Source organism: Magallana gigas, chromosome 1, assembly GCF_963853765.1.
Source record: "Magallana gigas chromosome 1, xbMagGiga1.1, whole genome shotgun sequence".
Lineage (NCBI taxonomy): Eukaryota > Metazoa > Mollusca > Bivalvia > Ostreida > Ostreidae > Magallana > Magallana gigas.
Window position 1 is genome coordinate 6,349,947 of NC_088853.1, and position 27,328 is coordinate 6,377,274.

General features: G+C 36.6%; 2 protein-coding genes across 2 annotated transcripts in view; both read right to left on the reverse strand.

Moving 5' to 3' along the window:
• Nucleotides 1-3,075: 3,075 nt before the first annotated feature.
• On the reverse strand, nt 3,076-12,057 carry LOC117687500 (talin-2-like). Its single transcript, XM_066081805.1, has 4 exons — nt 12,022-12,057; nt 11,267-11,356; nt 5,709-5,831; nt 3,076-5,418 (listed from the first exon to the last, which is right to left on the reverse strand). Exons 2-4 carry the CDS (start codon nt 11,354-11,356, stop codon nt 5,308-5,310), a joined length of 324 nt encoding a protein of 107 aa, XP_065937877.1. The 5' UTR covers nt 12,022-12,057; the 3' UTR covers nt 3,076-5,307.
• Nucleotides 12,058-14,218: 2,161 nt separating this feature from the next.
• LOC117687349 (talin) overlaps nt 14,219-27,328 on the reverse strand; it is a 123,574-nt gene continuing 110,464 nt past the window's right edge. Inside the window, exons 6-11 of the mRNA XM_066081801.1 lie at nt 23,119-23,382; nt 21,953-22,036; nt 21,251-21,597; nt 18,953-19,093; nt 14,552-14,703; nt 14,219-14,312 (exon numbers count right to left, since the gene is read on the reverse strand). Of these exons, the coding sequence (XP_065937873.1) occupies nt 21,412-21,597; nt 21,953-22,036; nt 23,119-23,382 (534 nt within the window). The 3' untranslated portion in view covers nt 14,219-14,312; nt 14,552-14,703; nt 18,953-19,093; nt 21,251-21,411. The remainder of the gene's footprint in view (nt 14,313-14,551; nt 14,704-18,952; nt 19,094-21,250; nt 21,598-21,952; nt 22,037-23,118; nt 23,383-27,328) is intronic.

A 27,328-nucleotide genomic window follows, 5' to 3' on the forward strand; every position in this document is an offset into this window, starting at 1 on the left:
TGTACCAAATATAATTAATATTTAAATCTCTGTGTATGAAAGAAAAATACAACTCATGAATATGAGTTGAACCAAAGTATCTCTAAAGCATAAACATAAAAGTGAGTAAGATTTTTCTAAGATCATAGAAAATTGTGTTCTTGTATGTTGAATATTTTTAATACAATGGTAATTTGAAATATAAATATGTTTAATTAAAGAGAATGAAGTTGATCATAAAAAATCTGACAACATGAATAATTATGGAGATATTTAAAGTCGTATACGAGTTGGAATGACCCAGACATTGTTACACACTGTACCTTCTTTCTATCAAACAATAGAAGCTGTTTAAACAAAACATGTTGCAAATACAATATTAGCCATGTAATAAATTAATGCTACAACAAATCTTTCTTAACTTTCTTAAAAATATGCTCAATCAATAAAGCAAGAAATAGAAGACTTAAAAGATTGACAAAATGTAACTAATCATTAAGCACAAAAAAAAACAACGTCCTTGAGCCAAAAATGTTCATGACCTTAATCCAGATTTTGTTTTGTCTTTAAACATGGAAGGCTGACAACACACCAATATGGCGGTAAATAGCTCTGTGTACGCAATTTAACCAAAAAAAATATTTTGAAAAAGATAATAAACATTCCACACACAGATCTAGAAGTAAACTAAGGGACACAATGCACAGGGTTACGTGACCCCAAGGTCATGACCCCAGGGGTGAAAGGTCACCTACCATTGACCTACAGCTTTCCGCCATGTAATACTAAACAAAGGACAAAAAGGAAATCAATTTACTTTGATTATTGAAATAAATCAAAATAACCAACAAATGAGGACAGAAAATGTGCTATGATTTGATTTCACCAATTCTAAAAGGGGGCTTTCCAATTGTATATTAATAAATCAATGCACATACAAATCATATAGTTTCTTTGTTGTTATAAAGCAAATGATTTATTTACAGCAATAAATTCTGGAGAGGAGGAGAAGGGGTAAATTATGCTGTATGGATTCTGAGTGAGTTGGTCTTGATAAAAGTACACTGCTTTAAATCCTGTTATATACATGTATCATGGAGCATCTTTGATCTGATAGAAGCCAGGCTACATTAGCCACAGAATACAGAGTTATGGCTCTACGGCAGTTAGTCTGTAATCCAACAGCTCCTATAGCAGGATATATAAGGAGATACTTCCTTGAGATATATGTAACTCAGGTTCTGCTACAAGCAGTCAGTTTGTCTAAAGACTCGATTCTTTTTGCAAAAAATGATGTCTTATTATAACCTGATTTGTTAAGAATAAAATGAAATTATCATTGAAAATTACCTCCCATTTCACTGAAAATTTAAATCTTAAACATTCACGTAAAAAAGTGTGCTTATATTATGCCCTGTACTTTGTGGTTATTGGGAATTATGAAATAAATTCTAATACAACATAAGCTCATTCAAAGAGGGGCAATAATGATGTTATCACCAGTCGGCTCAATAAGCTCATTCAAAGAGGGGCAATAATGATGTTATCACCAGTCGGCTCAATAAGCTCATTCAAAGAGGGGCAATAATGATGTTATCACCAGTCGGCTCAATAAGCTCATTCAAAGAGGGGCAATAATAATGTTATCACCAGTCGGCTCAATAAGCTCATTCAAAGAGGGGCAATAATGATGTTATCAACAGTCCGCTCAATAAACTCATTCAAAGAGGGGCAATACTGATGTTATCACCAGTCGGCTCAATAAGCTCATTCAAAGAGGGGCAATAATGATGTTATCACCAGTCGGCTCAATAAGCTCATCCAGGGGGCAATATAAAGGTTTGAGAAATGATGCCATGTTTTGCATTCTGACTGGTCCAACATTGGATCTGTATAAACTCCTACAGGGCTTGATTGACCAGGCTCTATACAGGTCCATTAGTAAGTCATTAGTCCTCCACTAATTAACCACTGATTAACGACCTACCTGTTGCTGGGAGCTGGCCGGGTTAACCAGGTTCTTTTTTTTTTCTTTTTTTTTTATCATGGAACTGGCACGGAAAGATTCAGTTCAGTTCAGTTTATTTTCACTCAACACCATATAATGGTACAAGAGGTACATAAGAAGAACAAACATATTTACATATATACAAAATAGTTGTAAAGTTCAAGAAAGTAAGTGGGGTGAACGAACAGTATGATTAATTTTTGAAATAACGAAACACAGTTTTCTTAATGTGATATAATCGACTGAAGACATGATTTCATAAAACTTTTTAGTGTTAGGAGAAGAACAGTAATATGTATCTAAAAACTGACTTCGTAATTTACTTAATGCCTTGCATTCTAATATAACATGAAATTCATCACCAATATTGTTACAATTACACAAATTACAATAACGTTTACTTCTTTCAACAATACCCCACCTTCCTATTTCAACCGGAAGATGATGATTTGTAGTTCTAAACTTAACTAATATTTTTCTTAATTTACTGATTACAAGAGTAAGTAGCGTTCACATACAAAATTTGTTTTATAAATTCTATATATAACACCCTTAGTCGATTCCTGAATATCGTTATGCCATTTTTGTAAAAATTGATCTCTTAACTGGAGTTATAATGGTACGATTCATGATCACACTATAAATTTGAAAGCCCACATTTATCTAAAACATTTTTTAAAGAGCATAGCCATGGATTTAATGTTTGTCCCTTATCAAAAAGAATACGTACATACATATATATGATTTTGCTTAACTTGTTTTCACTGCTATTGATTATGTTGGCCCAGAATGAAATCATTCTAGTAAAAATGGTTATATACAGAGGAAATCGTCCAGTTTCACCATATACCATGTAACTAGGTGTACAACTTTTCAGATTAAGTATATGTTTCAAATATTTTAAATGGACACGTTCAATAATCTCAATATTTTCATAACCCCAAACTTCACATGCATACAATAAAACTGGTACAACAATTTTATCAAATAAATCTAATTGACAATCAATAGGTAAATTAAAAGTTCTTATCTTCCTTAAAACTCCATACATTGATTTCTGTGCTTGCTCACATAGCCGTTTTTTTGAAAAATGAACCTGTTCTTGAGAAAATTACACCGAGATAATTAAATTCCTTAACTATTTCAATAGGTAAACCATTGTATGAAAATACATATTTGGGTTGACGACCTTTAGAAAATACAACAATTTTTGTTTTACAAATATTAACAGTAAGTTTCCACGTATCACAGTATCTATAGAATTCATTAAGGGCAAACTGTAAGTCGTTTGCAGACTCAGCTAAAATAACAGTATCGACTGCATAAAACATGATAAACATTTTTAAGTATAAAAAAAGTTCCTTTTCAATTCCCTCAGTAATTGTAGACAGTCCAGTTATGTTTTTATCTAACAAATAATCTTCTAGATCATTTATATACAAGGAAAACAAGAATGGAGATAAACTTTCTCCTTGTCGTATATCAACATTACAAGTAAAAAGATCAGATGAAAAACCATTAATACATATTTTTGATTTTATACCTTTGTACATGTTTTTTATGTATGTAAAACATTTACCATTTATTCCACTTTTAAGAAGTTTGTACCAGAGCCCATTCCTCCATACTGTATCAAAAGCTTGTTTGAAATCTACAAATGCACAGAATAATTTCTTTTTACTGTTGATCAGTGTGTGTGTTTCTTTAATAAGTGAAATATCATCTGCAAAATGTTCAACGCGTGTTCCTAAAATATTAGTAAATACTTTCCCTAAGCAACTTAATAAAGTGATTGGTCTATAATTTTCTGGATTAGATGGGTCACCCTTGGTTTTATATATTGGTCTAATAATGCCTATTAACCATTCCTCTGGGACAATACCAGTATCAAAAATAATATTGAACAAGTTTTCATACAGTGGTAAAAAATTCGACATTGTAGTTTTAATGTGTTCGTTCATAACATTGTCATAGCCAGGGGCTTTGTTGTTTTTTAAACTATTAATTGAATTCACAATCTCTTCCCTAGTGATAGGGTATTAAGTAATTCATTCACCGTATCCGATTGATCAATAATATTATCACATGTTTCAGCGCCTTCATTTTTATTCAATACTTTTAAAAAATTATACAATGTATCAATATCCGCAGAACATTTTTTTGTCTTATTTGAATTGTTAAGAATGTTCCAGTATTCTCTAGTATTCGACGCACGTAGATTCTGCAATTTATTTGATAAGTCCTTTCTGTATTTCTTTAAGGATTCGCCCATAACTGTTTTATAATGTTTACTTGTTAACTTTAAGGTGGCCTTATTTTCTGTAGATTGATTGCGGCTGTGCATACGCTTCGCTAAATGAAATTTCTTCCTTGCTGTCTTACATTTGGAGTTAAACCATGGTTTATCCTTGGAATTTACAGGAGCACTATGTTTTTTCCCAAAAGATTGTTCTGCCGTTGTAATGAATAATTTACACAATTTTGTCATCACCGTTTTAATATTTTCCTCATTCACGGTATTTGATGTCTTTAAATGTAATAGTTCGTCAGTGATCCTTTCGACGGTGGAGTCATCTAACTTTTCACGGAAAACGTCTGCATTGTTTGCTGACCAAAGTTTCACAGTTGGTTGGTTTTTCGCAGGTAAAGAATTAACAATTGAAGCGGTGACATTTGTCTTGATAGAAAAAGATATAGGCTTATGTACATCAGAAAATAAATTACAAAAGTCTAGAACTTGAAAATTACATAGATACTGAAACAGCTCTAGACTACATAAAACATAATCTACGGTACTACTGTTTTTGCACGTGAGTGCACCAACACCAACATCATTACCAACTCGACCATTTGCAATAAAAAAATTGTTTTTTTCACAGAAGTCTATCAACTTATAACCAAAATTATTACATACAGTATCCATGGCAGCTCTAGAAATAGGGATTCCTAAAGTTTCAAAATAAGAGGCGCAATCAATGTTTTCAGTAACAACATTATGTTGTTTTACATTTGTTAAAAAATCATCAGGTTCAACAAAATCACCAAGACGACCAACTCGGGAGTTAAAATCTCCCATGAAACAAAAATAATTCGAGTCTTTAGAGAAATTAAAAAGCTCTTGTTATATTTCCATAAAACTGTCATTAGATGAATATTTGCTAGCCTCTGGAGGTATGTAAACAACTCCACAGATTACATCTTTATCAACGTTGAATAAAACCTTGCTTATCTTTAGCCACATAATAAATTTACAGTCAGTATCTATTACATTTATATGTTTCGCAATATTGTCTTTGATAGCTACGATTATCCGGCCCGATCTAACACGCCATCTGTATGGCCTGGTTAGCCTGGGCAAACTGGGACTGGTCCACCAGCCCGGGCCTTCCAGGTTCTGACGCTCCATCAGCAATGCCCACAAGGTAGGCCGCCTGTAATTTAAAGGAAAAACAAATGTTATTATTCATTCATCATACATATTAGGACGTTCTGGTGCTCCATCTCCTACACTCCATCAGCAATGTCACTCTTGACAGAATGTTGATGTAGAGTTTTGAGTCAGTTACTTTCTGTAAAATGTTTTGAGACAGTTCCTCTGTAACTCTATTTCCTACTTAAAATTCTATGGTCTCAAAATAATTTGTTTGTGCCATTTTGGAAAAAAATAGCAACTCATAGGAGTCAATCCCTGAATTCAAAAACTTTTGAGATTGTCCCTTACCTGTGAGGCGGCCTCAGTGAGTCCACAAACAGATGTTGAGAAGTTCCCCACGGAGTCACAGAAGTTTTCCAGGTCACCCTTCTTGGCGTGGTTCGTGATCCCAGTCATAGAGTCTCCCAACAGCTGCAGGACAGAAAGAGGGGCCAGTTAGTTAATCCAGTAATTAACTAATTAACTGATCCAGACATTAACTAACCATTCAAAATATTATTTAATCTGAAGCAGTACAACAGGTATAATGTCAGTATTATTTATGAGTGATACAGTTGGCTTAATGGTTCATCAATCACATCATCAATACATGTACTGGTCAACTTCTAGGAGATCAATATCATCAATACATATACTGATCAACTTATAGGAGATCAATATCATCAATACATATACTGGTCAACTTATAGGAGATCAATATCATCAATACATATACTGGTCAACTTCTAGGAGATCAATATCATCAATACATATACTGGTCAACTTCTAGGAGATCAATATCATCAATACATATACTGGTCAACTTCTAGGAGATCAATATCATCAATACATATACTGGTCAACTTCTAGGAGATCAATATCATCAATACGTATACTGGTCAACTTATAGGAGATCAATATCATCAATACATATACTGGTCAACTTATAGGAGATCAATTTCATCAATACATATACTGGTCAGCTTATAGGAGATCAATATCATCAATACATATACTGGTCAACTTATAGGAGATCAATATCATCAATACATATACTGGTCAGCTTCTAGGAGATCAATATCATCAATACATATACTGGTGAACTTATAGGAGATCAATATCATCAATACATATACTGGTCAACTTCTAGGAGATCAATATCATCAATACATATACTGGTCAACTTCTAGGAGATCAATATCATCAATACGTATACTGGTCAACTTATAGGAGATCAATATCATCAATTCATATACTGGTCAACTTATAGGAGATCAATATCATCAATACATATACTGGTCAGCTTATAGGAGATCAATATCATCAATTCATATACTGGTCAACTTATAGGAGATCAATATCATCAATACATATACTGGTCAGCTTCTAGGAGATCAATATCATCAATACATATACTGGTGAACTTATAGGAGATCAATATCATCAATACATATACTGGTGAACTTATAGGAGATCAATATCATCAATACAAATACTGATCAACTTATAGGAGATCAATACATATACTGGTCAACTTCTAGGAGATCAATATCATCAATACATATACTGGTCAACTTCTAGTAGATCAATATCATCAATACATATACTGGTCAACTTCTAGGAGATCAATATCATCAATACATATACTGGTCAACTTATAGGAGATCAATATCATCAATACATATACTGGTCAGCTTATAGGAGATCAATATCATCAATACATATACTGGTCAACTTATAGGAGATCAATATCATCAATACATATACTGGTCAACTTATTGGAGATCAATATCATCAATACATATACTGGTGAACTTATAGGAGATCAATATCATCAATACATATACTGCTGAACTTATAGGAGATCAATATCATCAATACATATACTGATCAACTTATAGGAGATCAATACATATACTGGTCAACTTCTAGGAGATCAATATCATCAATACATATACTGGTCAACTTCTAGTAGATCAATATCATCAATACATATACTGGTCAAATTCTAGGAGATCAATATCATCAATACATATACTGGTCAACTTCTAGGAGATCAATATCATCAATACATATACTGGTCAACTTCTAGGAGATCAATATCATCAATACATATACTGGTCAACTTCTAGGAGATCAATACCATCAATACATATACTGGTCAAATTATAGGAGATCAATACCATCAATACATATACTGGTCAACTTATAGGAGATCAATACCATCAATACATATACTGGTCAACTTCTAGGAGATCAATATCATCAATACATATACTGGTCAACTTCTAGGAGATCAATATCATCAATACATATACTGGTCAACTTCTAGGAGATCAATATCATCAATACATATACTGGTCAACTTATAGGAGATCAATAACATCAATACATATACTGGTCAACTTATAGGAGATCAATAACATCAATACATATACTGGTCAACTTCTAGGAGATCAATATCATCAATACATATACTGGTCAACTTTTAGGAGATCAATATCATCAATACATATACTGGTCAACTTATGGGAGATCAATATCATCAATACATAAACTGGTCAACTTCTGGGAGATCAATATCATCAATACATATACTGGTGAACTTATAGGAGATCAATATCATCAATACATATACTGGTCAGCTTCTAGGAGATCAATATCATCAATACATATACTGGTCAGCTTCTAGGAGATCAATATCATCAATACATATACTGGTCAGCTTCTAGGAGATCAATTTCATAAATACATATACTGGTCAACTTCTAGGAGATCAATACCATCAATACATATACTGGTCAACTTATTGGAGATCAATATCATCAATACATATACTGGTCAACTTCTAGGAGAACAATATCATCAATACATATACTGGTCAACTTCTAGGAGATCAATACCATCAATACATATACTGGTCAACTTATAGGAGATCAATACCATCAACACATATACTGTTCAACTTATAGGAGATCAATATCAACAATACACATACTGGTCAACTTATTGGAGATCAATATCATCAATACATATACTGGTCAACATTAAGGAGATCAATATCATCAAAATAAAGCAAAATATTACATGCATGCAAAAATGTAATTCACATTTAAAGCCTCAATTTGACTGAATTTTTTCATATTGAAAACAATACCAAGGAGAGGGGAGTTGTAAACATTTGTAATACATGTAGTAGGCACAGACAGGTGGAGGGACCAAGCTCAGGGCCGAAGTTGTAATACATGTAGTAGGCACAGACAGGTGGAGGGACCAAGCTCAGGACCAGAGTTGTAATACATGTAGTAGGCACAGACAGGTGGAGGGACCAAGCTCAGGACCAGAGTTGTAATACATGTAGTAGGCACAGACAGGCGGAGGGACCAAGCTCAGGACCAGAGTTGTAATACATGTAGTAGGCACAGACAGGCGGAGGGACCAAGCTCAGGACCAGAGTTGTAATACATGTAGTAGGCACAGACAGGTGGAGGGACCAAGCTCAGGACCAGAGTTGTAATACATGTAGTAGGCACAGACAGGTGGAGGGACCAAGCTCAGGGCCAGAGATTCGCTGTCAACATTTGTAATACATGTAGTAGGCACAGACAGGCGGAGGGACCAAGCTCATGGTCAGAGACTCGCTCACTTCTGATCTCAGATTGACATCAAGGCCAATTCTCTGATTGACAGTTAGGCTTATTAGGGGACCATCATATAGTATTTGAGAAGACACTGTTGTAATTAGTTTTCAGGCTTGAACATGCAAAAAACAACACACAGCATAATGTTTACAGACAACAGATTGAGGGGGGGGGGGGGGGTAATGTTAACACACATACATGCTTTCTCTATATCGTGTTCTGGGACTGTACATTGGGGAAGAAATCTGTTCTTTATAAATGCTTATTTTAGCAAAATTACCGAAACTGAATTTTAAAAAATATATATGATCATATTAATATCTGATTATCACAACGGGAACCCATACTATAAAATGAAATTTGTCATGAATTCACATAGCCTTGAAACCTCAGATTCTATGAAATGAAGTTTCTAAAGATATTTTAAAATTAAACCAACAACATATTTCATTTAATTTTTCCAGAGGAAGAACAAACAATCTAGAACTTGTAAGATGATAGCTGCACTGTTAATTCTCTCTGTATATCACATGTATGCTGTCCAGCTATGTACTTAGTACAGATAAACAAGAGAAATATACAATAAGCTTAATACAAAGTTTTTCCAGGTACATGTACAGTAACTAGCTTGGTCATTTTCTACTTATCTAATTCATGAATAAATACCATATTATTTTTCTATTTTCACATATGTGTATGCATATAGCACTAGCCATATTTTTTTTTTATCAAAACATAGCATAGAAGTCATTTCCTTCATTTTTTTTGGTGGGGGGGGGGGTATTAATCAATTTTCAAAACAACAAAGGCAGACACAAAAAATGACAACAAACATGCAACTGATGATGAAATTGACAGAGACAAATTGGAAAATAAAACCCCACAACCCAAGAAATAGTCCATAGAAAAACAAGTCTAAATCAAGATAACATTGAACAAGCACCAGTTTTCCCTCTCCCTTCACATGGCTGAACCCTGACCCTGAAAACAGTTTGTGGGAACACATAACAAGCTCAACATTGTCAATATAACGACCTTACACTAATTACTGGCCCATCAACTGTGACATATACATTGTCAATATAATGACCTTACACTAATTACTGGCCCATCAACTGTGACATGTACATTGTCAATATAACGACCTTACACTAATTACTGGCCCATCAACTGTGACATGTACATTGTCAATATAACGACCTTACACTAATTACTGGCCCATAAACTGTGACATGTACATCGTCAATATAAGACCTTACACTAATTACTGGCCCATAAACTGTGACATGTACATTGTCAATATAACGACATTACACTAATTACTGGCCCATAAACTGTGACATGTACAATGTCAATATAACGACCTTACACTCATTACTGGCCCATCAACTGTGACATGTACATTCAAAATGACTGTTTTTTCATTTACTCGAAGTTTCATTAAGTTCATTTGAGAAGGTTGGGTGTTTCATTTGAAATACAGGTGAAGTTCAGAGGTTAGGATAGTGTGTGATTATGTGTTCAGTGAGCAAATATAAAACGATGTGATCAACCCAAGATTTTTTGTGAGGGTGGGGGTGAGGATGGAGGTGGGGTGTTGAGCATGTCTGTTATAAGCTTTCTGGGTACAACAAAAATAGAAGAGATACAAGAAGAAGGTGAGATTTACCCAGACTCTGGTGATAAAATCCTCACAAAATCAGCCAATCAGTCGATAGCATTCAAAACAGTATTATACAATCAGCCAATCAGTTTACAGCATTCAAAACAGTTAATTTACAATCAGCCAATCAGTCAATAGCATTCAAAAAAGTTTAGAAATGATTAGCCAATCAGATATTGGCATTCATAAATAATTCATAATAAGATGGCTGTAAATGTTAAAAGATTTAAATTAAAAAATAACAAAATTAAATATTAATCTAGTAGGATTTGGGAAAATTCTAGTTATACATTATTCAGCCATTAACAAAGATATGAATTTTTATTGCAAAGGTTTGTAAGTAACATGAAGACGAATGAAAACAAAGCTTTACTTCATTCTATATACAAGACAAAGGGATTTTCACAAAGAGTCATTCTCTACACTAAAAAGTCAAAAACTGATAAAGCATCACTTTCTACTCCGACAGTCAGCCATCATGCGACTTAGTTCTTGGATACATTCTGAGAGTTCACTCTCCGCGCCACAGACATTGTGATACAGGCGAGGAATGAGTTACCTACCTTAGATTTCTCTATGACGGAGTCCAGACATTCGAAATACGACAGGTCGGTCACTGGCTCATTGGCACTCTCCAGCATAGATTTCATCATCTACAATAATACAGCATCACAGTTAGGGCGTTATCACACTCCTTCTGTCCTTGGTTATATAAACTACATACACATTGGAGGGTGTTACTGATCTGTATCTGTCTGAGGGCGTTATCACATTCCTTCTGCCCTTGGTTATATAAACTACATACACATTGGAGGGTGTTACTGACCTGTATTTGTCTGAGGGCGTTATCACACTCCTTCTGCCCTTGGTTATATATACTACATACACATTGGAGGGTGTTACTGACTTGTATTTGTCTGAAGGTGTTATCACACTCCTTCTGTCCTTGGTTATATAAACTACATACACATTGGAGGGTGTTACTGGCCTGTATTTGTCTGAAGGTGTTATCACACTCCTTCTGTCCTTGGTTATATAAACTACATACATATTGGAGGGTGTAACTAACCTGTATCTGTCTAAGGGCGTTATCACACTCCTTCTGCCCTTGGTTATATATATACTACAAACACATTGGAGGGTGTTACTGACCTGTATCTGTCTGAGGGCGTTATCACACTCCTTCTGTCCTTGGTTATATATATACTACATACACATTGGAGGGTGTTACTGACCTGTATCTGTCTGAGGGCGTTATCACACTCCTTCTGTCCTTGGTTATATATATACTACATACACATTGGAGGGTGTTACTGACCTGTATCTGTCTGAGGGCGTTATCACACTCCTTCTGCCCTTGGTTATATATACTACATACACATTGGAGGGTGTTACTGACCTGTATCTGTCTGAGGGCGTTATCACACTCCTTCTGTCCTTGGTTATATAAACTACATACACATTGGAGGGTGTTACTGACATGTATTTGTCTGAGGGCGTTATCACACTCCTTCTGCCCTTGGTTATATAAACTACATACACATTGGAGGGTGTTACTGACCTGTATCTGTCTGAGGGCGTTATCACACTCCTTCTGCCCTTGGTTATATAAACTACATACACATTGGAGGGTGTTACTGACCTGTATCTGTCTGAGGGCGTTATCACACTCCTTCTGTCCTTGGTTATATAAACTACATACATATTGGAGGGTGTTACTGATCTGTATCTGTCTGAGGGCGTTATCACACTCCTTCTGTCCTTGGTTATATAAACTACATACACATTGGAGGGTGTTACTGACCTGTATCTGTCTGAGGGCGTTATCACACTCCTTCTGCCCTTCGTTATATATAAACTACATACACATTGGAGGGTGTTACTGACCTGTATCTGTCTGAGGGCGTTATCACACTCCTTCTGCCCTTGGTTATATAAACTACATACACATTGGAGGGTGTTACTGACCTGTATCTGTCTGAGGGCGTTATCACACTCCTTCTGCCCTTGGTTATATAAACTACATACACATTGGAGGGTGTTACTGACCTGTATCTGTCTGAGGGCGTTATCACACTCCTTATGCCCTTGGTTATATAAACTACATACACATTGGAGGGTGTTACTGACCTGTATCTGTCTGAGGGCGTTATCACACTCCTTCTGCCCTTGGTTATATATAAAATACATACACATTGGAGGGTGTTACTGACCTGTATCTGTCTGAGGGCGTTATCACACTCCTTCTGCCCTTGGTTATATAAACTACATACACATTGGAGGGTGTTACTGACCTGTATCTGTCTGAGGGCGTTATCACACTCCTTCTGTCCTTGGTTATATATAAACTACATACACATTGGAGGGTGTTACTGACCTGTATCTGTCTGAGGGCGTTATCGCACTCCTTCTGTCCTTGGTTATATAAACTACATACACATTGGAGGGTGTTACTGACCTGTATCTGTCTGAGGGCGTTATCACACTCCTTCTGTCATTGGTTATATATATACTACATACACATTGGAGGGTGTTACTGACCTGTATCTGTCTGAGGGCGTTATCACACTCCTTCTGCCCTTGGTTATATAAACTACATACACATTGGAGGGTGTTACTGACCTGTATCTGTCTGAGGGCGTTATCGCACTCCTTCTGTCCTTGGTTATATATACTACATACACATTGGAGGGTGTTACTGACCTGTATCTGTCTGAGGGCGTTATCACACTCCTTCTGCCCTTGGTTATATAAACTACATACACATTGGAGGGTGTTACTGACCTGTATCTGTCTGAGGGCGTTATCACACTCCTTCTGCCCTTGGTTATATATACTACATACACATTGGAGGGTGTTACTGACCTGTATCTGTCTGAGGGCGTTATCACACTCCTTCTGCCCTTGGTTATATAAACTACATACACATTGGAGGGTGTTACTGACCTGTATCTGTCTGAGGGCGTTATCACACTCCTTCTGCCCTTGGTTATATAAACTACATACACATTGGAGGGTGTTACTGACCTGTATCTGTCTGAGGGCGTTATCACACTCCTTCTGCCCTTGGTTATATATACTACATACACATTGGAGGGTGTTACTGACCTGTATCTGTCTGAGGGCGTTATCACACTCCTTCTGCCCTTGGTTATATAAACTACATACACATTGGAGGGTGTTACTGACCTGTATCTGTCTGAGGGCGTTATCACACTCCTTCTGCCCTTGGTTATATAAACTACATACACATTGGAGGGTGTTACTGACCTGTATCTGTCTGAGGGCGTTATCACACTCCTTCTGCCCTTGGTTATATATACTACATACACATTGGAGGGTGTTACTGACCTGTATCTGTCTGAGGGCGTTATCACACTCCTTCTGCCCTTGGTTATATATACTACATACACATTGGAGGGTGTTACTGACCTGTATCTGTCTGAGGGCGTTATCACACTCCTTCTGTCCTTGGTTATATATAAAATACATACACATTGGAGGGTGTTACTGACCTGTATCTGTCTGAGGGCGTTATCACACTCCTTCTGCCCTGGAGCCGACACAGTACAGACGTTGATCAACTTGTTAATGCTCTCCGTCACCGCTCTGTCAGACAAAATGTAGTAAAAGTTTAAAATATCAAACAATGAAATTGAAATAAAACCCCTAAAATCCTTACTCAGTTTAACTATTTTCATGCGTTACAAAACTACACATAATTAATGACTCTGGGGCTATAAACTTAACAAAAGTTTAAGATAAAACTCAAACACATTAAGGATTAGACTATGTAGAGTAACTCAATGTAATATTGGATTATATAAAGGTAATATTTGAGTGCCTACCTGGCGGCCTTCGAGAGTAGATTCTTGGTGTTGGGAGAGCTTGGAATCGGCCGACACAGACTTGGCGGCCAGCAGCAGTTAACTAGAAACCATGGAGACGTTCTTCAGTCCGCCCACAATCTGGTTCTGTGTGTCTCCATCCTTGGACAGACCTGGAAACCGACCAATCAAAATTAATCACAGGCTTTTAATTTTTAAACATATTATAAACTAGAGACGAGCTCGTTGCAAGCAACGATTAGGTTTTCCGTCCTAGCTGCGTCATACTTGTGACGTATTACAAAAAATTGATAGCTGACCATAGTGCAATATTAGATGTGTAAACACTGAGAAACAAAGTATAATATTTCTGTGACCGCGTAGATTTTACGGTGATAGAGAATTCGTCTGGATATGCATCGGTCGTGTGCAGTACAAACCGGGTGAGGGAATGTTGGCGTAAAGTGTATAAGGTAAAAGGTTGGGGCGCGCTGTGGGCCGTAAGCTAAAACGAAGGGTAGGTTTGCCGTATTTCCGAAGGTCCACCAGTATACAGTTCCAGAGAAATAAACAGGCAATTGATGCAGGATTCCACATTTTTGGACGAGACTCAACGATGGCAACATTATAACAATTTAACAGACAGACATGTTACAAACAAGTCGGATACGGCCTCCGGACTAAAGACTCTGGGAGAGTCGGACGTGGCCGGGGCTGGCCGCCGTATTCCAGACTGCGCATTGACAATTGTACATAACTATTTATAAGAATTTTAACAATGAGTATAAATTGCAATTGACAGGTAATGATATAAGTAAGCTGAGTGAAAGGTTCACAGATATAAAATATTAAATAAACTCAATGAGTCTTTGATGTCCAAGAAATGAAAATCTGATAATTGCACAATGTTGTTTTAAGAGATTAACAGTCCTTGAGACATGACATTCTGTCTCTTTGAAATCACATATAAAGTCTGAAATAAAAAAAGTAACTATGTAAGAAATAAACTGTGAGAAAAAATTACGAAACAGATGTTGAATTTTACAAGTAAAGTAAAAAAAAAATTACAATTGAACAGTGCATTTTGCACGATGATACTACATGTTTATAAGAAAATACAGCTCTTAACACGTTGTCTCTAGTTTGATTCGCCGCATTTTATTCACAGAGTGGGACTGTGGTTATGCCCGGTACGAAGGTAAAAAGACCATTGGCAAACTTTTTACACGCGTTTTTATCGAACGCAAGCTCCAATGAATATCTTAGTATATATGCGGAGATCCTGGAAATTTTACAAGGGGTTTTGAAGAATAATTTTGTATTTCGAGGAGGGGGAACATGCGCGGATCAGAAAATTTTTCCGGGGTGGGGGTTTAAAAGTCAGACGGTTATTTGAGTTTGCCAAGGGATGTCCGAGGCATATTTGGTAAGTTTATAATGTACACGTAATTGAAAGAAATTTCGCTGGGGGGGGGGGGTCTGGAACCCTTCCCCTTTTAGATCCGCGCACGGAGAAGACCGATGCCGGTAATTTTACTGTAATGTTAACCATTTTTATTTAATTTTTTATGTTCATAATTATCAGAAAACCAATATTACCTTTCAAAGCAGTTAAAACTTAAAACTTAAGATACGAACCATTTAGTCTCGGTGAGTATTGCGTCCGCGTACGAAAATAATGGCAATTTTCAAGAAATTCGGATGGACGATCTGTGTCCTAGGTCGTCCATCCGATTCTTTTTCTGACTAAAAGCTACAGACCTGCAGTTAGAGATTGTCAAACTCTTATTGATTATGTCAATTTGTTTTTCTCAAAGAATCATTTTTTAAATCAATAAAGTTTTACCTTAAAAAAAAAGAAAGAAATCGGGCACAATTTTCAATGTTAGCATTTTACAATTTTATGGTCTAATAAAATTTCAAGAAACAACTCTTCATTGCTTTATCCGAAATATTGCATGAAAAAAATTTACATCGCATTTTTTAAATTACAAAAGGATATTCAAAATCAACTTGGATTAACCGCTAACAAACAGGCATAAAGGAAGACTAAGAACCAATTTCTTCTCTCTTTTTTTTTTTACATTAAAAGAAATTCAAAAATAAATCAAAATATATTTTTTCTTTGTATTCGTTAATGAAAATGTAGATCAGCAAGGTTTCTTTTTCGTGCAAGCACCTACTTAACAGATTGTTACACGGGTCTACAACGATGACAAATATCGAAAAGGCAATATTAATTGTGGGTGAAGGATGAATGTGTATATATAGTTTGTTTTTTAAGTTTATTTTTTATACATGAAATTATATTTATCTGGATCGGTTATGTTTGTTAGTTTGTTTTGTTTATTAAAGAGGGGAATAAAGAAATGAGTAATTTCCAAGCACGTAGTATCGTTTTTGAAAGTGGGGGGGGGGGGGCAAACTCATCCAACAAATCTTGACAAGCAAAAAAAGAATTTTTTTTTTGAATTTTCCAAAATTTTCAAAATTTCACTCATAATTTCATGATTTTCATACCATTTTTTTTACATGCTACCAAAATGGGGGGGGGGGGGGGGCAACTCCGTGATAATTTAATTTTTTTATGTAAAATAAAAATAGTTGCTTCAAGAAAAAGTGGGGAGAGGACATCTTTATGTCATATAACATGTGAAACTGATTTCATTCCACCCACAAGCTTGAAATAATGAAATAATTTTAATGAAAACAATATAAATAGACGTCATAAATCCCATATCAAAGGACATATTACCACATGGTTCTGTGCGTCTTTTTAATGAATTTATAAACAGCGGCAAATTTCAAAATGTATTTTTAAAGGTAATGTTATCTGCAAGTCTGTAGACCTTGTATGAAAAATTTCGGATGGTAGTCAATTTTTCCGGGATACAGACCGAGCGGTACATATATGCAGCTAAGGTAACTAAGAATGATTCCAATAAAATACTTTGTTGAGTAATGCAAGCTTTTAAGAAAGCAATACTTATATTTGTTTAAAATATAACACCCAAATACTTCGTCTTACATACGCTATTTGTAGAACAAGCAGAACCAGTATCAGTCTGACCGGCCTCACCATATACATTGCTGGAATTTTATTGTCCTAGCATTGCATTGCTCTGCATGTACACAATTTCTTTTAAAACATTTGTCATGTCAGTAATACACATTGTGCTTTATATTACACACTGGGGCGTTAATCGTGTACGTCTAGCTCTATACAAGCACATGCACTGTCGTCTAGGCGACGGCCTGAATACAGCTAGCGACTCTCCTATCAATCGGTTACCTGAGTCTCGTAATGCATCTAAATATAGACAGGGGCACAGTTTGAAACAAACAACAAAAATAAGGTCAAAGAGGTTTATCTATATGAAATGAAAATGTACATATGTATAAAAACATTTGGGAATTTTATGTGGAATTATTTTTGCCCGCTACATATATCAGTTAGTGCATTACAAGAAGCCCTTTCATAACCTCATAAACGTGCACACCCCCACAAAAAATGGACCGAACTGACAACATTGTTTCTGCAAATACTGACTATAAATTACGAAAACATTAAATTGAATACTATAGAAAGATTCAAAATTAATTTCTTTACAACTTTGCTTCAATAATGCATTAGAAATGTTTATTCCTTTTTAAGTTATTGACAAGAAACTTTGGACGCCTCTAACTCCCTAATTATAAAGGCCAGCCCCTTTTTCGGTATACCGAATGAAAGGTCTGGGTAATACCAAGAACTTTTAAAATACATGTTATAACAAATGTTTATCAGGTAGAAAACTAACACGGAAAATACGAGAATTTTTTTGATTTTTTTTTCTTACCTTTGTTTCAACATCTATACTACCCCTTTTATTTGCATTTAAATAATAAATAAAATATATCTCGCACAAATACAATGTATTAGCTTCCAAACCAGCCCATCTTTGAGACTCTGCCAGTCATCGTTTAAGCTAAACCCCCTGGACAAAAGAAGTCGTTAAATTTAACTAAAAGGGGAATAACTCAAAACCGGATAAGGATTTTCCTCAACTAAAATATGCAACGACAACATCACGCGGCATGTTATCAGTCCTGAAAATTTCAAAACAATCGGTGAACAAACGAGCGAGATATTAAGGATCAAAGTTGGCGTCTAGAAGAAAAAAAAAAATAATAAGAAATTTGAAAATTTTTCAGAATAATAGTAAGGTTTTCCGCTGAGAGCGGAAAACCTTAACTACATGAAACTATGATAATATTTTGGCAATCATGATTTTATGTTCTCGCGATTTGATGGAAAATCGTTGAATCTCTGAATTAAGTACTCGCGTAAAATAAGGAATCTACAGTAATGTCACACCTTAAGCCTCACGTCTGTTTTGATCTTTTAGCATCTGATTTTGTTATAATCTCGCTCTCAATGACCTGCCATGGTGAGTCCAGATTTGATGAACTCTGAGTAAGATGAGCTGTACTCGCGAGATGACTCGGCGAGTTGTTTGGGTGTGCAACGAGATGTGGTGACGATGTCACTGGCAGCCTGGTTGAGATTGACAGCGGCGACAACTTCACAAATTGGGATTAAAGGGCAAGATATGGAAAATAATAGACGATTGTCATATCAATAATGAAAGCACAGTAGCTGTGAATGGCACAATTTCTGAATGGTTTAAAATTAGACAAGGTGTTTGTCAATTAAGGAGGTGTATTGTCTGGATTTTTATATTGTGTGTTTATCAATGATTTATTGAATTGTTTCGAAAATGTAAGCAGTAACTTTGGTGTGTCCAATGTAAAATCAACAAACCAAGCATTAGCCGACGATATTGCATGTTTAACTTTAAGCCCGACGGGCTTACAAAAGATGCTAAACGTTGCATATAGATATTCATGTTTATGGCGCTTTTCCTTTAATGCGCAAAAATCTAGCGTTGTTAGGTTTGGTAAGGGAAGGCCTCCAACGCAGCATGCCTGGAAATTAGGAGAGGAGGACATCTCAATCAACGATAGCTACAATCATTTAGGTATTATCCAACACTCTCAATTCAAGTCTGGTGAGCGAACAACGGAAAGCTGTAACAAAGGCAGGAAAGCATACTTCGCAATACGGAACGACCTGTCTCAAAATATGAACCCTCTAACTCTTGTTAGACTCTACCAAAAAATAGTATTACCTACTGTATTGTATGGATGTGAACTGTGGAACAATTTAAAGCAAACAAATTTACAAGTTTTAAATAAATTTCAACATTTCGTGATAAGACATCCAAGGTCTAAAAATCTCAACAAGGTCAGATATGTGTGAGAGTATGCTTGGACTACATCCCGTCTTTTCGGAAATAGATAAAAGAAAATTAGCCTTTTTTGGAAAACTGTGCAAGCTTGATATTAACTGTCTGACGAAAAATATTTTCTTACTTAGATTATGTGACCTTTTACAGGACGGCATCAAACCATTTTCCGGATTTCTTAAGGATATTTACAAAATTCTAGCCAAATATAATTTACTTCAATATTTACATTTATTTCATGAAGCTGGCAAATTCCCTGAAAAAAGGGATTGGAAATGTATAGTTAAAAAGTCGATACATAATCACCATACTGAGGAATGGAGAAGTCGCACGGAAAATGATACAGACTTCCGAATGTTTAAAGTTTTTCACAATACAGTCTCTCCTATCAGACTCTGGAAATTTGAATTTTCATTTATTAGATTACTAGCGAAACTCTGGACCATTCCACCCGTGTATATAGACCAAAACTGCAGAATATGTCAATGCACTTACAGCAACCAATTTCAGCATTCTGTATTGGGGTGTCCATCCACAGCTTTTGTTAGGAATTCGTTTTACAACAGTTTAATCAATAATTTTGATGTCCATTTATATGTAGAGCTTTCACAGCTAAGAGATGAAGTTTTATACTATATTCTGCTTGGGGGATTTGAACCCACAACATTATTAGATAAAGAAAACAAGAGAAAATTTATCTGTAGTTGCGCAAAATTTGTATGTAGTGCAGCAGCATGCTACAATAGAGCTCTATTATTCTTAGAGCAAATGTAACAATTTATAAATATTTTCCTTACTATATATGTATATACGTTGTCTTCACAATTATTTCCTATTTTTGTACGATTGACTGATTTTCTTTATATATTGTAATTTACAACATGAAATCTTTGCAAGGGGGAAATAAAGATTGAATGAATTAGATAACATTTTCTGATTATGTTTGATATATCATCCTGATATAAAAGTACAACAGAATTGGGGGAAATTTATATCAATTTCATTTCTATCAATTATGTATCTTTTGATTACCAGGGGGTATCTAAATTTGAGAATTTTTTTTTATGAGATATAGATTTCTTCTCATGCACAATCAGTTCCTAATAATGATGCATAGATGAAGTAAATTTGTTAAGATTACTTTTATGAGATAAGGATTTCTATGCATATGTGAAGTATTTTAATTCTGAAAGAATGAGAACTATTTCTGTGAAAAAGGTGACTTTTTATGAGCCAAGTTAAAATTTGAGATGAAGTTTGTTTACTGTTGACATAAGGTTGCCTATTCGTCTATTTCTAAGATAGATGTAACTATCTCGGTGGATGCCATTTGACTCTTTATCCACTAATTCTGAGATCAAATCTGCTTCCGACTTAAATTTTGTCTATTTCTGAGATAGACTTTGTCTGCTGAACAGACAGATCTGCGTACCTTGGTGGACGCCAGCTCCTGGCTCGAGTCTGTGATCTGTCTGATGGCGTTATCCACGTCTCTCTGTCCAGGCAGGGCGTTCACACAGTTGTTGAGCGCACTCGACACAGCCTTGGCCACCTGGTTAAGTCGAGCCTGGTTCTCAGGGTTTTCTGGGTCGTTCATGGCTCGCTTTGTCTCTTCCAGTAGATGCGTCGACTTGTCGATGAAGTAGCGGGCGCTGTCGATGACCTGCCGTCTGACCTCGATGTCTCTGAGGTTGAGGCGACAAAGCGTGTGGCTTCTGTCAGCATGCGGAGGGCGTTCACGGTGTCCCTGGCTGCTACACCCACGTAATTCTCATTGCCCTGAAAAATCACCATATAGTGAAAATATATAATATATTTGATAAATAAAATCCATGTCCCTGAGAAATGACCATAGGGAAGAATGTGTGAAGAAAAGTCACAACAGAATAAAATCATGTCATATATATATTATACTGTTCACTCCATTTTTTCTCATATCACAAAAATTACAAAATCGGGGGTAAATATGTTACTTTTTCATTTGCATCAGTCATCTTGTTTCAATTTTTGCATCTCATATTTCTAGTGATGTCTTATTTTTTTTTTTACATCATATATCTATTACCAGAATATATGAAATGCTAAATATATTCTACAAAATTTCTGTCTCCATTATACATTTATCTGTGTTTACCTGTGAGGCAGCACTCAGTAGCTGAGCCATCGCCGATCCCACGTTCTTAGAGGTGGAGCCAAGTTTCATGGCCGACGCCTCCACCTGAAATACGTAACAGTATCATGTATCAACTTTTTTTTGGTCACGTGACGCTGAGCCGTGAGGACGCGTTTGTTCCACGCTCCGTGTTTTTGGCAATTTTTGAGGGAATTAAAGGCTTTTGGCTGAATCTCCTTCGCAGATTTTGTATATATTGTGTTTGTGTATATAATATTTCTTTGAATCATCATTTTCATTCACTTTTGGATTTATTTCGACCGGGTTTTTAAAATAACCTGTGTACAACATTGTGATTTGAGTTCAGCGCATTGATCACCGAATGTGTTGTGAGTGAAACTCTCTTACCTAACGGGAATCTAACGGGAATCAAACGGTTACATTGAATGTCCTTTAAAAATGGAGCTACTGAAACCTATTTATTTTAAGGAATTTTGAATGGTAATCGCTTAATCTATGTTAGCGCTCTGCCGGACGGCAAATTTCTGCCCCGTCAATGCAAATGCGCAGGGTTGCAGTGTTTCATATATCACTACAGTCAACCTTCAAATAAACGCACCCCTCTTTGTACTAACTGCTAGGAGGCTACCCACTATAGAAGAGACTGCCCTAACTCGTCCAGATGTAAGGTCTGTAAGAAAGGCGGACACTCCCCGGGTGATGATACGTGTGACCACTACACAGCACCTTTAGCCAAAGTTGTACCTTTTGCGGGGGCTTCTGATACCCTATCCAATTTTTTCCCATGTGAAATAAAAGCATTTGGTGTTACTCACAAATCGTCGGAACACGCGTTTCAATACGCCGATCGCCGTTCCACCATATTACAATAGAAGGCCAAAGTAAAATATCAAATCTCCCATTTATATAATAATCAAAAAATATCTGATACTTTACACCCTTTACTTACATTTTTAGTGATGATCTTTTCACTATAAACATGCTACGATCACTAAATATTCATGACCTTTAACCCCTGGCCTGACCATAATATGAATGATCCACTTTACATATAATCCAATTAACAAATGCACTATGTATACACATGCTACTACCATTGAGAATTCATGACCTTTAACCCTTGAACTGACAATATCATCACCATGACATTTTCCTCTTGGCCTTACCGTTTCACCGGGTAGTGGCACCAGGTTACCGCCGTCGGCGGCTCTGCGGTACCCCTCCAGCTCGCGGTCGAGTTCAGTCAGCTGATCAAGCGCGGCGTCCACCTCCAGTGAGATACACATCTCCTCTGCCTTCCCAGAGGCGGTTCTCAGCTCGGCGAGCGCGGTGGTCATCGTCTTCACTGCCTGGTTCATATTCATGCTCGCTGCTTGGTCTCCAACTGTTGGGGCTGCGGCGTTTGCGTCGGATACCAGCTGACTGGCAGGCTGTCATAAGAGAAATGCAGCCAGTGAACCGAAATGTGAAACTAGTGTATATTATAATAGACTGTGCACAACATATTGTTCTGATAAAATAATCTTTAACAACAAAATAAGTTAAATATAGCACAGAAAACTTAGTTTTAAGACATTTTCCCTTCTCCCCCAAACATTGCAGCGAGATTTACAGACATTGTACTATCAATGTTTGATTTTTTTTCTTGCCAAATGGTCTCTCTTATAATAAGTACTTTATACCTGTATAAATTCCTTGCTGGCATTAATCAGTTGTAGCTGGGCTGTAGGGCTGTCCTGGTTTGTCTCAGATCCCCGGAATCCTTGGATCAACAGAGGCAGCTGTTCATTCATGATCTGTAGAAGGAGAACAACACGTGATAGTCTCAGCCAATAAAATACAACAATACAAGGAGGACACACTATCATTCTCTCAGCCAATCATCAACAGTATTTGTGAAGGACATGATACCATCCTTCCAGCCAATAAAATAGTGTTATAGAGCAAAACATGGAAGACACAGTACAATATTCTCAGATAGCACTCTAATAATACTTTCATACTTAAGGGGAACAAAGATACGGCAGTGCCATGACAATTAAAGAAACAGCTGAAAACATAATGTGGCTAATGCAGGATTTGATCCAGTGACCTTTTGCTGACTGGCCATAAACTAGGACCCAGATATGTATTAAGCGTTTCCACCTTCGTGCAAGTTAAGTTGTGATGAAATAACTATGAATCCATACCTGACACTGTTGAGTCAGTTGATGTTCCGAGGTTTTCTTGGTGTTGCATTCTTTGAGGCGTTAATCAGCTGTGTGGTGGCTGAGGCGGTACGACGCGCGGCGTTCTACAAATCATAGACATAATCTCTTACAGTCCAATGACATATTAAAGTACGATTGTAAAATACTCGTTTTACAATCCAATTACATTTCAAAGCATAGTTGTAACCATAATACACCTAAATGACTCAAGTAAAGTCTCATCACAAAACATGATTGTAATATAAAGACATCATGTGGTATATCATTTATTGCAATTAAATTACAGGTTTTAAAGATTATTATATGACACTTAATGAGTCTCTGACCTCTAGCCTCCTGATGAGTTTCTTTTTGAGGGCGTTGCTGGCAGCGATATTTGTGGCAGCCCGGGGGTCTTCTGTAGCGTTTCGTAGTCTCTTCTGCTGCTCCGAGTCGTTCGGACTCGACGCACAGCCCTGTAATATTAGAATATAACACTTTACTGAAATTGATTGAACATAATATAGCTGTCAACTGTGATATACAACTCTGTATCAAATATAACATTTGACTTTACAAATGTTTAACTTGATATAGCTGTCAACTGTGATATACAACTCTGTAACAAATATAACATTTGACTTCACAAATGTTTAACATGATATTGCATTCTAGAATTTCAGCTGCTTTACCTTTACCATCATATGCTCTGTGGCCTACAAATGTCTACATAACCAGAAACACAGAGTATACTATAATACTTCCCATCTCATTGTTCAATGCACACAACTTTTCCTTACCTTGGCAGCTTCCACCATGTTCGCGGTGGCATCAGTGAGTAGTCTGGCGGCGGCCAGGGGCCGCTTCTGCATGGCCGAGTCAGAGTGGCCCTCAGCTTCTCCCCTGATGGCCCCAACCAATGAAGAGGTCGCCTGAAAACAACAGATATCAAGGTCAAAAAATTATATCATAAACAAGTAAATATATTGAAACAGTCAACAGTGTTAAATTTCTGAGCCATGTAGGTGCTAACCCAATCTAGCATTGACTTTTATAGAAATGAACTTATGAAAGATGTGTGAGATATTTGCGAGCTGACCTGAGCTAGCTGCCTGGCCTGTCTCACCATCTCGTGGGCGTCGCCCACACTACTGAACAGTCTGTCCGTCACAGTCAGGATCGTGTCCACTGCGTCCTCGTGGGACTCCCCAGCCTGAATATCAAAAACATACATTTACTACCTCACTGCACAGAAGAGTTCAATGACATGATCTTGGTATCATTAAAGGCTCAATGCTTTGTATCAAAATATCCTTAAAATGTGTTTGTCATTATAACCAAAAATTCAGTGTAATAATTTCTTCATTTTTTTAAATATTGTGTAACAGGTCTATTTCAGAGAGAGAGAGAGAGAGAGAGAGAGAGAGAGAGAGAGAGAGAGAGAGAAAATAAAAAGCTACAGAAAAAGAAAACAGTGACTATCCCACTTACCGCGGTGGGCCCTGCCCCCTTCTTGATGTGCTGTAGCAGGCCGTTAAGAGCCTGAGTAACCGCGGTGGCTGCGGTGCCTAGGTCGGCCAGAAACTTGTCGTCGCGGCAGGACTGCTGGGCTTTTTGGTCACGTGACACTGAGCTGGCAGGACGCGTCTTACTTAGCTCCGTAGTCTTTTGACGATTTTACCGATTTTTCGGTTTTCTTGGACATTTCTTTTCTTTCTACATGGAATGGATGTGTTCATGACTGTGTATATATGTGTTTTCTTTATTCTGGTGTTTGGATTTATTATCTTTGGAATTACCTTTGTGTATTATAGTTTGAACTGTAAATACCTGGTGAGTAATTATCACTAACAGCAAGCGTCGATTTAAATCTCCGTCATGGCTGGTCAAACCGATTACACGGACGACCGAACAATCAAACCGTTATACTTGAAAGACTCAGACATTCATTTGTAACGTGCGCCGAACTAGAAATCTAAAATTAGCCCAAAACTTTCCCCAATTCTAAATATAGCGACACTTACAAAAGACACCAGTCAAAACGATTAACGTTTACACATTTAATCGATTACATATATATATCAAAACACACAAACAATAAACAAATACAGAATCAAATAATCTTAACAAAGTTTCACAGATACTCAGCTGATTGAATGGCGCCAGGACGGTGCAGTTTTACAGGTCGGTACGCGCACACGGACGAATCACAGTTCACAGCTCAGGAAGATCACAGTTAACCAGTTAACAGACGGGTCACAGTTCACAGAAAGTAAAAGACGGTCCAACAGTCACAGTTATATCTAGATCCCGCACGGCATGGCCGAATTACCGAGGATTCCTCAACGTCTTTCCTCACCGATCCCTGGCGTCTCTCTGACCTCGCAGACGACACTACACATCCTGTCGCGCGCTATGACGTCACACATAAACATAAACACAAAACAGCTGATCATCATAACATCTCCCCCCTTAAAGAAAAGTTTGAGTAAACGAAAACTTTTACACATTACAAAGTACACACACAAGAAATGTTACACAATAAAATTTCAATCTACAACAATTCTTGACAAAGCATCAGCAATAATATTTTCTTTCCCTTTAATATGTTTAATCACAATGTTATGCTCTTGCAGCTCTAAACTCCATCTCATCAATCTCTGATTCTTATTTCTCATTTTGTTCACAAAGGTGAGAGGGTTGTGATCAGTAAAAACAACTACTGGATGAGCAGACGAATATAAATATACATCAAAGTGTTGCAATGCTAATAACATAGAAAGGCATTCTTTTTCAACAGTTGAATAGTTATGCTGACATTTAGAAAACTTTTTAGAAAAATATGCTACAGGATGACAAACATCATCTTCATCCTCTTGTAACAATACAGCACCACATCCCACATCACTTGCATCAATTTGTAACACAAATTCTTTGTCAAAATTTGGTGATGAAAGAACTGGAGAGACCATAAGAATGGCTTTGATTTGTTCAAATGCCTGCTGGCATGCTTCATTCCAAATAAATTTAGAACTCTTTTTCAAAAGACAAGTCAATGGGTTTGCAATAGTTGAAAAATTGGGACAAAACTTCCTATAATATCCCGCCATTCCCAGGAATCTCATCAGTTCTTTCTTACATTGCGGTACTGGAAATTTTACAATTGCATCAACCTTTGCAAGAACAG